We start from the raw sequence: 14,119 nt of genomic DNA, 5'->3' as shown, positions 1-14,119 counted from the left end.
TCGGCCGCGCGCTCTCCTCGGAGAACCTGCGTGCGTCCGTGCGCGGCCCCGCGCCCCTCTGGCCCATCCTCCTCCTCCTCCTCCTCCCTCCCTCCTTCCTCCCCTCACAGAAACCCGCAGCTCGTCCACACGCCGCAACAATGTCGGGATTAACCGCGTAGCCGCCGCATCTCCTCCTCCGAATCCAGCCTTTTATTTTTATTTTTTTTGGTAGTGGGGGGGGGAGGGGCGTTAGTGGTGCTGGTGGTGGAGGTGGAGGGGGGCGGGGGTTTATTCCCGGCGAAGATGGCGGCTGGGGCAGGCTGGCCGCCTGCGTACAGCACCTCGGCCAGCAGCACCAAATACACCCCCTCTCCATCCTCCAGCATGTTCTACGACGGGGGCTTGTCGCTGGAGTACACGCAGGACCTCCACCTGAAGATGAGCAAGAAGATCGCCCAGCTGACCAAGGTGTGTGTGTGTGAGGAGTGGATGAATGAATGACGTGGTTAATTCATTTACAGGATGGAGTAGTAGCTGGGTGCTGATGTTGCATGGGATGCAGCGTGTAAACACGGTGATGGAGAGCGGACGCTCTGCTGTTTTTCTTTTTTTTTTTTTGTTTTTATTTGCATCATGATTCTGTCTTTTCCCCTGCAGGGTTCAGAGGTCACCGGTAAACCAAACCATACAGTTTTGTTTACCCCCCCCCCATGTGGTCTCACAACAACCCGAGAGCCGCCAGTGTTTCATGAGCGATTCCCAGAGGAATGTGTTTTCTGTTTTTTGTTTTTTTTTGCCCCACTGGTTAACCTGCATGTGTGTTGGGATTCTGGGAGAAGTTATGTAATCTTGTAGGGGGGGGGGGGGGCGGGGTATTTTTGTTTGTAGTCCCCCTGACATTGGCGTAGTGGAGGGGAATCTAACGTGGGCACCGTTCGCCGAGGAGACGGCGGATTAGATGTAAACGCGCGGAAGAGGAGATTCGCACACGACCAATCACACTGCAGCCACATAAGCTGCACTGATATCCAGAGAAGATTGAAAATGTGGGATTAAAGAGCCAGTGTTGTTTTTTTTTTTTTTTTAGGGGGGGGGGGGTTATATTTGCAGTGGTGACGACACTATGGGATGCATTTAACGCTTTCATGGCGGTTTTGATGCGTTTGCATGACGTCCATCTCCTTTTGATGTGATTTAAAATGCAATAAAAAGGAGTTGCAGCGGAGGTGTAACGGCGCTTAAGTTCCATCGCGGAGCTGCGGAGGGACTAATTGGTGCGGCGGCGGCGGTAATTAATACCGAGCAGGCGCTGGTTTCATTATCTTCCATCGTTTCTGGCGTTTTCAGTTCGGTTCGAGTTTTTTGGAAGCGCCCGCGGCGCCAAACGTCAGATCTTCCCTTCGTGACGTCAGAGTTCGGCGCAATGAGAGGAATTAACTGTTACGTAACGGCCTCGTCTTTAGAGATGCTGCGTGGAAATAATCATGGCGGCTTTTAAAAAAAAAACCTTTGTTTGGTTCCGGGGGGGGGGAATTGGATTTAAAAGTGGGATTTCGCGCCGTGCCGATTTGCTCCCGATGCTTTTTCAAAATAAAATAAATAACCTGCTATGGTAGATTAATGTGTGTGTGTGTGTGTGTGTGTGTGTGTGTGTGTGTGTGTGTGTGTGCTATTCTACGTTTTTAGTTTTTCCAACACCTTGAGCTCCACTGTTCCTCCACGCGGCTTTCAGAAGGAATGGCGCTGAGAGGATGTGAGAGCGTCTCTGGAGGAACAAAACAAAAAAAGGAAGCAGTGAAACGAGCAGCACGTGCCTCTTCCTCTTCTTCCTCTTCTTCTTCTATTTACGTGCGTCCATCGGGGAGAAGCCTCTTTTAGAGCCGAGCCTGCCGTGATGGCGATCACAAGGCGAGAAGCGCAGCCTCACGACTCGGAGCAGATGCTTTTGAGCAATCGGGAGTAAACAAACGTTCCTCGGCTTCAAACCGAACGCTTCACTCGGCCTGCACAGGACAGGGTCACGCCGCCGTTCTTCTCCTGACCCGCCGTCGACGGGTGATCGAACCCGCGGCCTCGCCACTCCAGGGGCGCCTTCATCCATCTCCCTGCTGGACGCCGCGGCAGTGAGGCGGCTCTGGCTGGGATTCCGGCCCCCGATAATTGGCCTTTTGCTCTTTGTGACGGGAGTCGAGTATCGGCTCGTCCAGTATCGGCTCGTCCGCCTCCGGCGAAAGGCTGATCGATCGACACCCCCCCCCCCCCCCCCCCCCCCCCCGCCTCCCCCCTCTGGCCCTAGAGTCACACGGCGTAATGAGACGCTTCGCTCCTTTCCCACTTCGCTCAGGAGGGAAAGGAACTTTGGCTGCGTCGCCGTCGCCGTCGCCAGACGGCAAACAGAGGACAAGGTTGTGTGACTGGAGGAGCCGCAGGCTGTTTTGTTGCCTTCGGGCTTTGTTTTGATTGGAGCCCGAAGCCGGAAGACTTTCCTATGTATTTATTTATTTATTTATTTATTCTTTCTGCTTCTCATATTGTCGTTTCTGAACACGTTGATCCGTGGTCCGTTTGAGCAGTGGCGGCTGGTGGGGGTTCCTCATTATTATTCAATTTCAGCCAACTTTATTTAAATACAGTGCGTTTTTTTAAAACGCAACAATCAAGTTTTAGATTTAGAGAGCCCCCTAGTGGTGAAAATTATAGCTCTTTTAAACAGCGAGTGACTAGAGAGCACCTATTAAAACTCTTCACGAGTCTCTTATGAAATGAATGTGATTTGGTTTACTTGAAATGACGAAGGAGCCTCCCTTGATTGGGATTGGCTGACACTATATAGGGTTTGATTCCTGATTGGCTGGTTGGAGCAACACACTTTTTAAAAAAAAAATGAAACGAGCCAGGGAGAGAGAGGACAGACGGTCTTCTCTTCTGGGACGTCAGTCCAGGTATGGAGACGATTAGTACTGTTGGGAAAACTTTTAGAAAGTGGATTACTGCACAACATGAGCCTTGCTGCTCTGATCTTGTGGTACTAATGTTATGGCTGATCGGCGTACGCGTCTGACAGCCGTGCGTCAGGATCAATTATTGATCAGGAATCGTGCCGATTCAAGTTTTTTTTTTCTTTCTCCCCTTTCCATTTATCTTTTATTCACAGTCCAAGCTGCTTCTCATCAACGCGTTTTTTTTTTTTTTGCCTCACGGTTGTATTGTCGGAGATTATTTACGGAAAGCAAGTTTCCCCGTGAAACGAGTGGAGGCACAAAGAGGAGGAGTGAGAGGATCCAGAAGGAGAATAGGAGGAGAGAGAGAGAGAGAGAGAGAGAGAGAGAGAGAGAGAGATGAAAGCAGCAGGCACACCAGCGTCATTAAAATAATCATGTATAATTAAAGGAGCAGCTCCACGGCCGACTTGCTGCCGGGAATCAAACAGGAGGGTGAAACCTGTCTGGCGCTCGCCCCGCTGACGCCCTCCCGGCTCGTTTCCCGGCAAATTCACGCGGCAACTTCCAACCCAAACCACTTCTTTCTGGCCGTGGTTAGGATCGGCCGTCCTCGCGGAACTCCGCTGAGAGTGGTTCTGTGTGACTGCGGCTCCACGGTGAAGCGGAGCGTGATGCCTCTAAGGAGAATTGGATTTTCGCTGTACCGTGGAGTTAATTGAAGACGGGCGTGCGAAGCCGAAATGTCACTCGGTTGTTTGGTTAAGCGAAGGGCGCACGTGTATCGCAGGGGTGGAAAAAGAAAGGGAAGACGTCAGGAAGTTGTAGTTAGATCCTGTCCGTGTCCATTGAGCCAGATAGGAAGACGACATTGTCCTCTCCTCGACTCGGCCTTTTCCATTGTTACAATCGTGTTTCACTGTCCGGTGTTTCGCTTTCACTGGTGCCCGTGTTAATTGGGGACTTCTGCCACGAGCCGTTAGCAGCAGCTGATGTTGAAATAAGACAAATAAACATAATTTTTTTCAAAATGACGTCGTGAGCGAGACGCTCTTCTTCTCCATCGGTGTCGTGACGCGTCACGTGTTTTTTTTTTCAATGCGTCATTAAACTGCCAAACCTGCGTGGATTTTCATGACGTTTAAGTGTTTTTAATCAGTTGAACCAATAGAATTTGGTTAAAAACTTCCCAGGTAAACACAAAAACACCTTATTATCACAATAAACTAATTTGTTCATACGACAGTAACAAAAGTATTTTCCCGCCATTCATTGTAATGTCTGGATTTTATTTATTTATTTATTTTAAATAAACAAAACAAAACTCCAGAACCAATTGGAACAAAAGGTTTCGTGTCGATATCATTGCACTGGTATCGTATCGATATCGACGTACGTATCGATATCGACGTACGTATCGATATCGATGTACGTATCGATATCGATGTACGTATCGACGTACGTATCGATACCGACGTACGTATCGACGTACGTATCGATATCGATGTACGTATCGATATCGATGTACGTATCGACATCATCATTAATTGGATTTAACGTCCCACCCCTACCAGGAAAGTACCCGGGTCGGGGTAGGGCTGAGGAGGAACGAGTGGGAAAGCGTCAATAATGTGACCTTCTCACCTCCACTGTAAGTTGTAATAGAGCGGGAGCGCGACTGAACCTCGGCTGCTCTCCGCCGGCCTCAATTTGCTGAAGCTTAGCCTTCTTTTTTTTCCCCCTTAAATCTTCGACTTAAACTCCTGGCGGGGGGGCGGCCGAGAGCGGCGGACAAGACGTGATTCACTTATGAGGAGCCGGTTCGAGGGATTAAAAGTGTCCCTATCGTCACACCTGAAGACACGTGAGTTGTAATCCCGGAGATTTACGTGTCCCCTTTTCTCCCGTCGGCAGGTCATCTACGCTCTCAACACCAAGAACGACGAGCACGAGGAGGAGATCGAGTCGCTGAAGGAGGCGCACCAGGACGAGGTACGGACGCGGCGGCGGCGGCGGCGGCGGCGGCGGCTGAATTCAACATCGGAAGCGGTTTCTACCGCTTTTAGAGTGTCCTTCAGAAGCGGCAAATGATTGAAAATAAGACGGGACATTATCGGCTGGGACGTATAGTTGTCGTTCCACAAAGAATGAGTCCAGATCGGGCCCGTAGGGGGCGCCAATCCACTAAGAAAAATGCAAAAATGAAAAAAATTTTCGTTGAACTTTATTACAAACATTCTGTAAACAACTGGTACACAATGGATTCATTTATTTTTTGTTCTAAAAGCGTTAAGCAAATCAAAACTTCGACATATTTTTTACCACGATAACCCTTTCTCCGCCATGTACTACTGGTGATAAAAGATATATAAGCATACTAATATATAATAATACACACCCCTATTCATACATGTCCAGACATTCAAATGCCATATATAGCCTCAAAGCGCACATTATTGAAGAAAAGTAGAAGCTACATCTGCCCTCCGAACAGCGTCCTGTCAGCAGTGTAGATTATATAGGAAGCCAGATTAAGATTATTGTTCCAGGACTAGAACCACAACGTGGGAGATGCTGTTAGCTTTAATGAATACAAGGTGCTTTGTTCAGTCTAACAAAATGAAATGCTGTCCGGGTGTGAAACACCTATAAGAGACGTTTTTTTTTGGGGTACTTTTTTTTTTTACTGTAATTGGCAGCGGAGAGTTTCATTAAAATTGGCTTTTTTAATTTAAAGGTTATTAAAGCACTATTTTACCGGTCCGGCCCACTTAAGAAGAAACTGGGCTGAACTAAACTGCGTTTGACACCGCTGGTCGAGATCAAAAGACGCAAGCCTTTTAAGACACTCTATTAAATATCAGTAATTTCATTTGAATGAGTCTTAGAGGGAAGCTTAAGCACCATGATGGAGTTGTTAATTAAATTAGTCTCAAATCGTCATCGCGGTCCCCCCCCCCGCCCCCCTCCCGTGGTGCCAGCGTTTCTTGGAGGCAGCGGTGTCGTGCTGGCGCGCTTATGTTCCGCCCACTCGGTGAAAGCGGGACTCCCCTCTATTCCACGTTCAGGTCCAACACATCGTGACGGAGACCAGAGACAAGATCATGCAGTACAAGAGCAAGATGGCCGACGAGGCCGACCTGCGGCGGCGGCTGGCCAGCCTGGAGGAATCCGTGGAGCTCCACGAGCACATGAAGAGACAGGTCCTCCTCCTCTCACTCCGCCGTCGCGCTCACACCAAATCCGCCGTCTTGATAATGAAATGCAGCTTCTTCTTCTTTTTTTTTTTTCCCCTCTGTTTTTGCTGCCGTCAGGCTCTCGCCGAGTTCGAGATGTACCGGCAGAGGATGGAGGATTCTCAGCTGTGCACCGAGGCCCAGCACACACAGAGGGTGGTGTCAATGAGCCGAGAGGTGAGGCCTCACCCAACACACACACACACAAACTCACTTCCAATATCGACTAAAGTTGAACTAAAATTCAAAGATCAGAGTGGAGCCGAGTTCAAAAGATCACAAACTAGTTCAAACACACTGAGCAGACGCGTCCCGCATCAGCCGCCATGAGGAGTTCTGCTGGAGCTGGTTAAATGGCCTCAGCTGGTGGGCGGAGCCGAGCCAATCAGCCGTCATCCTCCAATCGGAGTGCTCCACATCAGGACAGGAGGCGGAGGAAGTCGGTGAGGGTAATTTCCTGTCAGTCAGCACACAGAGGAGGAGGCGAGGCTGTACAGCCTGTGGGCTGGAACAACTCAGAATTAGCACTTTTAAACTCAGATTTAGGAATTTCTTCTCAGAAGTATGACTTTTTTCTCAGAATTCAGACTTTAAAACTTAGAATTATGGATTTAAACTCAGTAGTCTGACTTTTTTTCTCAGAATTCTGACTTTTTCTCAGAAGTCTAAATTTTGACCTCAAAAAGATGACTTTTAAACTCAGAATGATGACTTTTTTCCTCTAAAGTCAGAATTCTGAGTCTTAAAGTCAGACTTCTAAGTCAGAAGTATGGGCGCCTGTAGGGAACCAACTTCGGTGGGTGCGAGTGATGTTGCGAGAATTCAGAGTTCAAATTCACTCGCATCCCACCGAAGTTGGTTCTCTACAGGCACCCATACGTCTGACCTTAAAGTCAGAATTCTGAGTTTATAGTGAGAATTCTGAGAAAAAAAGTCAGAATTCTGAAAAAAATAAGTCTGAACTAATTTTTTTATTTCCATCACAATACTTCCGTATTTCAAGGATTTAAAAAAAAAAAAAAGTATATTATGCTGGAACCGTTCTGTATGTGAACAGCAAAACAATCACAATGTAATATATAAGTAAAGTATTAGCGATTTGACTAGAAAAATGATTGAAATCTCTGGTGAATTGGCACGTCATTACTTCTCCACCCGTCTCACTCAGTACTGCCGAAAGTTAAAGTCAGACTAGTGGAACTGTAGCAGCTTTTTAGGGAAACGCTCGTAGCGCAGCTGCTGCCAGTTTTCAGCTCTTACCTCCCAAAAAAAAAAAAAATGGACTTGAACTTTGATGACGGGTCACTTTATCCACCCGAATATCACTCAGGAAGGAGCCGAAGTTTGACTGTCAGCTCGCATTGGCTTCACATATAATATGAATCTGGAACAGCCGAGTGGGACTTTCACATCACCTGAAAATGGCGCATGCAACGTGTTGGGGTGCTATATTGCTTATTTACGCGCCAATTCCCATGGCTTCTGGATGTTTTTTTTCGAAGATGTTCCCCCTTCAAACCATCAGACGAGCGCCAGTCAATCACGGCGTCCATCGCGTCACGCCATTGCATACCCTGCCGCGCTCCCACAGCCTCACGGGTCCGCTTGTTGTCCGACGACGGTGGGCAAAAAGGAACTGGATTTTGGTGGCTGAATTTCAAAACAAAACCCCCAAAAAAAACAGCTCCGCTCGCGTGCGTCCGAGTCGGCCTGGTCTTCCTCTCTGCCACTGCCGTCAAAGTTTTGACGCTTTTCCTCACCCATCACATCACCCGCTGCATTGTTTGTTTTTTTTTCCCCCTATATTTGTTTATTTATGTTGAACCCTTCATATTATTGGATGCAACAGCCGGGGTTAGAAGCTGCGTGTTAATTGTAGCCACTGCGCCGGAGGCGATCCAACCGTAGACTCGACCATTGTCTCGTGGTTTCACTAGGTGGAGGAGATGCGTCGGGATTTTGAGGAGAAGCTGCGGGCGTTCAGCCAGTCTCAGGCCCAGTTTGAGGCGGAAAAGCGGCGGGCGCTGGAGGAGCTGAAGGTCACCCACCGCCTGGAGGTGGAGGAACTCCTCAACAACCAGCACAACCAAAGCGCCAGCTCCACCGAAGACCAGGAGAAGCTGGCCAAGCTTCATAGACAAGAGGTGGGGGTTAGTGTGTCGGAGGAGACAAAAAGACGCTGGGATTCGGACCGCAGCATGTCGGTTAGTGCTTTGCTTCGTGGGAGAGTTCACACGGCAAGCCACTGGAGTTGCAGTTTTGTTGGTGCGGGATTAGATCTGGAGCTTAATGATAACTTGATGCTGTAATAAAAGTGGAACTAGCCCATCGTTGCATGTCATCCCCCTTCTTTTCTTCCCATTTTTTTTCTTTTTTTCCCCGACTCAGTTATCTGTCGATTTTAAAATAATCCCCCAAAAAATCAGGCCGGATCCCGACGTTTATTTCGGTCACGGACGTTCCTCCCACCCTGTGTGTAGGTGGAGGCGCTGATGGAGCGGGTGGAGGAGCTGACCAAGGACAAGGTCCGCCTGGTGGAAGAGTACGAGGCCAAGCTGGCCAAAGCCCAGGAGTATTACGAGAGGGAGCTGGAGGCCATGAGGAGGACGCACCAGCTCACCACCGAGAACCTGCTGGCCTGGAAGAGGACCGAGGTGAAAAGCACACAACACACACAACACACTTAAAATCCCGCGGGCGTCCCACAAGGCGAGTGCCGTAACTCTGTCCCCGGTGGCGCAGGTGGAGCTCCGTAAGGAGTTCCAGGCCCAGGAAGCGGCGCTGCAGCGCTCGCTGTCCAAGCTGAGGAGCGAGCTCCAGAAGGCCCAGGAGGAGGCGCGAGAGAACCGGGACAGGACCAACAGGCTGCAGACGTCGCTGGCCAACGCCGAGGGGACCATCAAGGTGCGTCAGTCCATCCTCTGGAGGTCCATTTTGGCCCCGACACGAGAGCCTCCCTGTTGCTTTCTTTCTGAGCGGTGGGAATTGTATGGACGAGCTGGAACCAGCAGGTGGCAGTAGTGCAACTTCACGGATGCCACCAATTCAAGTGAAGGAGCAGATTAAGGGAAACAGTCATCAGGGACGAAAAAGCTGCTGATGAGTGAAACAGTCATCAAGGACGAAAAAGCTGCTGATAAGAGAGACAAACAGTCATCAGGGATGAAAAAGCTGCTCATGAGAGAGAGGGGGAAATAGTCATCAGGGACGAAGAGAGCGGTGGGAAACAATGTAGATAGGTAGAACCAGCAGATGGCAGTAGTGCAACTTTATGGACGCAAACTGCCGTTAAACCCAGAAAGAAGAAGACGTCGTCTCCTTGTTGCTACGTCGTTTTGCCTTCAAGTGCTTAAAATTTGGTGCGGAGAGTGGGCTAAAGCTAAATCGAACGAAAAAAACAGTTGCTGGAAACAACGAGAAGTGAAAGGCCCCGAGGTGGTGGAGCAGTTTTCCAAGAATCTCTTGAGTGGTGGGGAAATGAAATGTACCGTGTAACGACGGTCCTGCAGGCAGATTTGGCTTTATGTGAATCTGGAGCTCTAAAAGGACCGGATGGTGCAGCCGTGGCTCGTGTGTGGTAACTGTCTGTGTGTGTGTGTGTGTGTGTGTGTGTGTGTGTGTGTGTGTGTGTGTGTGTGTGTGTGTGTGTGTGTGTGTGTGTGTGTGTGTGTGTGTGTGTGTGTGTGTGTGTGTGTGTGTGTGTGTGTGTGTGTGTGTGTGTGTGTGTGTGTGTGTGTGTGTGTGTGTGTGTGTGTGTGTGTGTGTGTGTGTGTGTGTGTGTGTGTGTGTGTGTGTGTGTGTGGGCGCTGCAGAACCTGCACAAACAGTTGGAAGAGGCGATCCAGGACGGCGAGATCTGGGTGATGCAGCTGAAGGACACGGAGTACGAACTGGAGGGCAGCAGAGAGCGAGTGCAGCAACAAGCCACCGAAATCCTCCACAAAGCCAGTGAGACGTCTCCCCTACACCCTTTTCATGACTCAGCAGCTTGGGGAGAGTATTTCCCTGCCTCCAGCACGTTCTACTTTTATTCTCACCTCCACCAACGAGGGCAGGGTCTGCAGCCTTCATGGCCAAAAGAGCCAATATCACAATTTTCCACCAGATAAAATTTGTCTGCGGCGGCAAAACATGAAAATTACATGGATTGAAGATAAAAGTGTCACAAGTACAATTTAAATATATTAAATTACAGTTTTAGACGTTCTGAAAGAACATGGATTTCCCTGCTTTGGTCATTTTATGCATCTTGAAGCTTTTTATTTCAGCTGTTTCCTCATGTAGTTCTGTGTTTCCTCATGGTTTTAGCTTATTTTTTCCTTTTTTCTTTTTTCCTTTGTTTTTTTCTTTTCCCCTCATTTTCACTTCTTTTCCTTTTTTCCTCATTTTTTCCATTCTTGTCCTTTTTTCTTGTTTTTGTTTTCCTCATTTTTTCTCCATTTTCCTTTTTTTTTTTTTTTTAATTTTTCCTCATTTTTTTCTTCATTTTATAAATTTTCCCCTTTATTTCTTTTTTTCCCTTTTCCTCTCAACCCCCCCCCCCCCATACTAGCAATTTTCCTCATTTTATTTAGCAAATTTCCCCCTTTTTTTTTTTTTAAAGTTTCCAGAGTAATTTTTACTATTCATTTTTTCTTTTTACAATTCCAGCTATTCTGTATATTTTAGTTGTTTAACCTTATTTCGCTGTTTCTAGCCTCAGGATTAGACCTTTTTTCTTCTTCTTTTTTTTTGTGTTTAAATCAGTGTGCAGTGCAATTTAAAATAAAAAATGAAAGCAAAATATTTACTTGCATTAGAAAGTGAAAAGCTTTATAGTTTTACAATAACCTATTTTGGCGAGCCAGCTGACCAAATGCATTTTCGATGCGTTCCAACATCTCTGATGCGAATGTGTCCAGGCCAGATCGGCTCCCTGCAGGCCACTCAGATGGCCCACGAGGCGACCATCAGAAACCTGGACCAGGAGCAGAGCCGCCTGAAGGAGAAGATCAACCGGCTGGAGGAGGAGCGGCAGGCGCTGCTCAACCAGAGCCAGGCGGCCAGCGACCAGCACAAGCAGCAGCTGCTCAAACTGGAACAGGTGCGTTTCTTTACCGCCGCCGCCACCGCCCGTCACGCCTCGCCAACAGTCCGTTTGAATCGCCCTCTCCTCCCCGCAGTCCCTGCGCGAGGAGCACCAGAGCTACGAGAAGGAGCTCTGCCGGCTGAGGGTGCACTACGAGGAGGAGACGCTCCGGTTCAAGGAGGCGCAGGTCCGAGCGCTGGAGGAGCTGGAGGAGAAGCACCGGGCCATGAGGGAGGAGGCCCAGGAGGAGAAGGAGGAAGAGACGAAACTCCTCATGACGGTCAGTTGCTCAATAATCCATCTGAACTTTGTTTTAGGCAGCGAGCCGTCAAACCGTCATTTGGACGGTCAATTTTTGGAAAAGACGGACGAAAAAATACTGTTAAGAATCAAAATCTACACGTCACAATGGAGTTCGTAGTCCAGAATGCATTAGAATGCACCATTTAAGGTCTAACGTCCACCCGTAAAAAATTAGGGACACCGATTTCTGCCTAAAACCATGGAGACCAGTTTATTGTTATTATTTCTACTTTGATGTGAAATACAGCAGACAACAAACCCCACGAATGAATTCGTAAAGGTGGTGCAGGTAGTGTCGCCCTCCGGGGTTTTTTTTTTTTTTTTCTTCCATATTGAAAGCAATTAAACGGCCGTTAAAGAAAAAAACGTAACTCCGCGAAGCGAGCATCCCCCTCGCCTTTAATTAGGTCGGCATTGAGACCGACACCGCTGCCTGCATTATCATTCTGTTTTCCCCTCTTTTTTTTTTTTTACCCTCCCCCTCTCCTCTCCTCCGAGTTCAGAAAGACGACCTGAAAGGAAAGCGAACGTGCGAATTCTTCCCGTTACACAGGTTGAATTCGTCGAACCTGATTTATTTACCTTAGCAGAAGGTGTTTCTCGACATATTAGGAGTGAATCTGTTTGCCTCTCCGTGGCCACTGTCCCGACAGAAAAACAGAGTTATTTATAAACCGATGATTGTTTTGAGGGCTTGTTTCTGCTTCACAGTCCACTTCACCGTCTTCATTCACGCTCATGTGGCTCCACCTGCACGCCGACATTTCGTCAGTCAGCAGAGAGAAGCAGCGCTGCTCGACAGACGACCACAACAAAGTTCTTGATAACATGGAGACTTTCTGAACTCGGTCTTCTCTCGGTGTCTCTTCCCGTATTTGTTTATTTCCTTCTTTTTTACTTCGTTTTTTTACTATCCTTTTTTTTCTTTTTTTCATTTCATCCTTTTTTCTTTTGTCCTTTCATCTTTTTTCTTTATTTTTTTTAACCTCTGTTTTTTTATTTCCTTTTGTCCTTTCATCTTTTTTCTTAATTTTTTATCTTTTTCTTAGTAGTTTTTTTCCAACCTTTTTTTTTCATGTTCTTGATAACATGAAGACTTTCTGAACTCGGTCTTCTCTCGGTGTCTCTTCCCATATTTGTTTATTTCCTTCTTTTTTTCTTAGTTTTTTTACTTTCCTTTTTTTTCTTTTTTTCATTTCATCCTTTTTTCTTTTGTCCTTTCATCTTTTTTCTTAATTTTTTTACCTCTGTTTGTTTATTATTTCCTTTTGTCCTTTCATCTTTTTTCTTAGTTTTTATCTTTTTGTTTGTTTTTCTTAGTTGTTTTTTTTCCAACCTTTTTTGTTTATTTTTTCTTAGTTTTTTTTTTTCCTTTTTCCTCAATTTTTTTTTTTTTTCACCTTTTGTTCTTTGTTCAGAATTTTCTTTTTCTTTTCCCTTTTTCCCTCTGTTTTTGCTTTTTTCCCTATTCTTATTCTTACTTTTCTTTCTTTTCTTTTTCCTCCCATATTCCTGCTCGTTCCTTAATTCGTTGAATTGCATTGACATTAAATCCTGCCTCCAAGCCAAGGGAGAGCCGGCTGCGAGCGTTTTATAGACGTGGAGATGGAGGGAGTGAAATATTACGTAAGCCTCATCACGTTGAGATGGAGGGGAAATCAAAGACAAGGGCAGAAGTGGTTGTTTCACCATTTTGCATGGATTAATGGTAAACAGATGTTAGTCATATTGTGCACTTTTCAAATTAGTGTTAGTCCCGCCATACATACTAACAGATATATAGGTTGGAGCTACCGGGAGAGAGAGAGAGAGACTCTCTGAGGGGGAAATCAAAGTGGCCCGGAAAGGATTTGAAGGATTATAAAAGCCGGCTGGTGTGACGAGATGGCCTTTTAAGTGTGAATGACAACTCACGTGGCCCCGCTTCATTCAGGAGCCTCGGCAGCTGCCTCCACTCAGCCTTACGACACACATGGGATTTACGCTGCAGCTCCGTATACTTTCAGTATATTTCAGAGGGATGGCGACAACAGGTTCTCGTGGCGACCGACCGAAGCTCACACGCTCGTCTTTCCTTCCCCGCTGCCCTGCAGAAAATGAGTCAGGAGTTTGAGATCAAGCGGCTGTCGCTGGAGGAGCAGAGGGACCGACTGCAGCAGCAGCTGGACAACCTGAAGGAGGAACTCGCCGCCAAGCTCAACATGGCCAACCAGGAGGTGAGTCCACTTCCGGCCAGGTATCGCTGTGGCTTCGGCTCGTCTGCCATGTCACGCTCAAACCCCCCCCCCCCCCCCCCCCACCACCACTCTTTTTCAGGTGTCCCACCTCCAGGAGCTGGTGAGGGAGGGGGAGCAGAACGTGGGCTCGGCTCAGACGCAGATCAACTGCCTGAAGGACACTCAGGAAAAGCTCAGGATCGAGCTGGACGCCACCCGAGCGCGTGTCCGAGAGACAAGCAACCTGCTGACCGACCTCCAGGTGAGGGCGGAGCCGGGTATTCAAGCATATCCTGTGAATATCTTTTTAAATTCTATAGTCCAAGCAGAACTAAAGCTGCGAAAATTTGTATCTTTGGCTTGAAATGGAACCTT

The 14,119-nt window shown here is 47.6% G+C and overlaps 1 protein-coding gene across 1 annotated transcript in view; it reads left to right on the top strand.

The window, feature by feature from the left end:
* Positions 1–285: 285 nt before the first annotated feature.
* Positions 286–14,119, top strand: part of LOC308127824 (protein FAM184A-like) — a gene marked incomplete at its 5' end in the record, with an annotated part of 30,745 nt that continues 16,911 nt past the window's right edge. Inside the window, 12 exons of the mRNA XM_080493169.1 lie at positions 286–450; positions 4,836–4,913; positions 5,990–6,124; positions 6,236–6,334; positions 8,095–8,301; positions 8,638–8,811; positions 8,900–9,061; positions 9,970–10,105; positions 11,059–11,240; positions 11,320–11,505; positions 13,622–13,744; positions 13,845–14,006. Coding sequence (XP_080349295.1) covers positions 286–450; positions 4,836–4,913; positions 5,990–6,124; positions 6,236–6,334; positions 8,095–8,301; positions 8,638–8,811; positions 8,900–9,061; positions 9,970–10,105; positions 11,059–11,240; positions 11,320–11,505; positions 13,622–13,744; positions 13,845–14,006 — 1,809 coding nt within the window. The remainder of the gene's footprint in view (positions 451–4,835; positions 4,914–5,989; positions 6,125–6,235; positions 6,335–8,094; positions 8,302–8,637; positions 8,812–8,899; positions 9,062–9,969; positions 10,106–11,058; positions 11,241–11,319; positions 11,506–13,621; positions 13,745–13,844; positions 14,007–14,119) is intronic.

This window comes from Lipophrys pholis (genome assembly GCF_963383615.2).
Source record: "Lipophrys pholis genome assembly, chromosome: 23".
NCBI lineage: Eukaryota > Metazoa > Chordata > Actinopteri > Blenniiformes > Blenniidae > Lipophrys > Lipophrys pholis.
This window is presented reverse-complemented; position numbering and strand designations above follow the sequence as displayed.